This window comes from Ceratina calcarata, unplaced genomic scaffold (assembly GCF_001652005.2).
Source record: "Ceratina calcarata isolate Rehan_Ccalc_2016 unplaced genomic scaffold, ASM165200v1 scaffold4209, whole genome shotgun sequence".
Classification (NCBI taxonomy): domain Eukaryota; kingdom Metazoa; phylum Arthropoda; class Insecta; order Hymenoptera; family Apidae; genus Ceratina; species Ceratina calcarata.
In genome coordinates this window covers 1-1,997 of record NW_017165717.1, presented here as the reverse complement: position 1 = coordinate 1,997, position 1,997 = coordinate 1, and the positions used below count along the sequence as shown (strand labels likewise).

Below are 1,997 nucleotides of genomic sequence, written 5' to 3'. Positions count from 1 at the left end.
GATAAACAAAGAATACCATAAAACATAACTTTGACTTTGTATTTACTGTTCCGCGATTAGCTGTGACCGTTGTGCTGTGACTGTGATTGGAACTAGAGAGGAAATTACGTTCTTCTCTCGGGAGCTCAGAAGCGTATGTAGGAAAAATGATACCGTGCGATTTGAAGAAGTTGCCAGTATTTGGTTCCTTGGAATCAAACTTCATCTCAAGAATTCATATGGCTATCTTGTTTGGTAATATGTACTTTATATTTGATATATTTTGCTTTAATAATGTATATGGGAAAGTTAACCTCGTTAATTAAACAGGTAACAACGGCGAACAAGCTTTAGTTGCAACAAAGGACAGAATGGTGTACGGAATAAGAAGCATCAGCAGTCGTTGTGATCATGGCAGTATTGATAAGAGCATTTCTTCTCCCCAGAAAATTGATGCATTGTGTGGAAAGCACATAAAAACTTTTGCTAAAAGCCAGAGTTTTATTTTGGCTCTGACTGAGGAGGGAGAGGTGCTTGAAACTTATATTATTGATAGATAAGGTCTAATATTGTCTAGTAACACTACCTGTTTACTAGGTCTATGTGGCATGTAGCCACAGTGATCCATCAGTTTGTAAATTTTCTGATCAAGATTTCACTTCAAAATTGAANAGATACTGGAATCGTAAGTGTATGACCAGTAGTGTTCAATTTTTTTTACAGAATCTAAAAAAAACATTGCATTTCATTAAGGTATATTCATGGACTCAAACCTCACGGGACAAAGTGTTATTTCCTAACTATGATACGAAATGCTATAGAATGAAAATTATTCATATTAGTTGTGGATATTCATTCACGGTAGTAGTTACAGATAATGGAGAAGTTCATTCGTGGGGCTCTAACACTAACGGTCAACTAGGCATTGGGAATTATATTATTAAAGATTATGACAAATGCAAAATCACGGGCCTTTCTGGAGTAGTGATAGGTAACATGAAAATCACGTAGATAACCAGAACTTAAGTATCACCTGTCAATTGTATCAAATTCATTTCGTAGAGAAAGTAGTTTGCGGATACGCACATACTTTGGCACTGAGTTCCAAGGGTTGTCTTTACGTTTGGGGATCTAATAACCACGGGCAACTCGGTATTAGTATTCAACAGACCAAAAGTATCGACCGAACAGCAAGCCTTCGCGAGCCACAGAAGGTAAATGCTCAGATTCATGGGTTTTACTTATACTAGAAATTAATGGACATTTCCATAGTTAGAAGTGCCGAAAATGGGGAGAGTGTACGACATAGCCGCGTGTTGGTGTCAGGACATAAGCGTAGCGATGGGTGAAGCTAATCGGATATTTATATGGGGCTATTGTCTGAACAAGGATATCGAAGTCCCAACCCTTACTCCTTTAAGATGTCTACACGACTCTTTCGCATTTTACAAAAGTAGAATAAACATTTGTCATTTGTTAATTGTCAACGATGAAAAAGAAACGAATGTAATGGGTGGCATGGAAGAAGCTTTCGATGATCCAGTACGTTATTATTGGGAGATATTAAGATTATTAAGCACTTACTGTTCTTTGCATGATCTTGCTATATAATTTGCAGAGCACCAGCGATTTAATTATTCAAGTACATGGGAAACCGATTCACGTGCATAAAGTAGTGCTGAAAGTACGGTCTCGTTATTTTAGGACCATGTTTCAAGAGCAATGGACGGAAAACAGTCAGAGGCAAGTTTTCTCGAAACGACCTATAGTAGTATAATAAATATAATTTTGACGTTTTGACTTTTTTTCAGCGTTATAGAGCACGAACAATTTTCCTACGACGTGTACAAAAGTTTCTTAAAATATTTGTACACTAACGAAGTCGACCTATGTCAAGAAGATGTATTAGGTATAACGTGCCTAACTCTTACGGACGTTGGTCAATATGTTTCATGAATTTTTTTTCTTGACAGAACTTTTAAACCTAGCTGATTTCTATTCCGCGGATCTATTAAAAA

The 1,997-nt window shown here is 36.7% G+C and overlaps 1 protein-coding gene across 1 annotated transcript; it reads left to right on the top strand.

Moving 5' to 3' along the window:
• Positions 1-146: 146 nt before the first annotated feature.
• LOC108626586 (RCC1 and BTB domain-containing protein 1-like) lies at positions 147-1,888 on the top strand (the record flags this gene model as incomplete). The annotated part of the gene is made up of 7 exons (XM_026814944.1): positions 147-234; positions 310-509; positions 733-970; positions 1,042-1,193; positions 1,252-1,521; positions 1,598-1,722; positions 1,791-1,888. Coding segments are annotated over exons 1-7 (1,171 nt in total), but the record flags the coding sequence as incomplete, so codon positions are not given.
• Between the last annotated feature and the right edge of the window lie 109 nt (positions 1,889-1,997).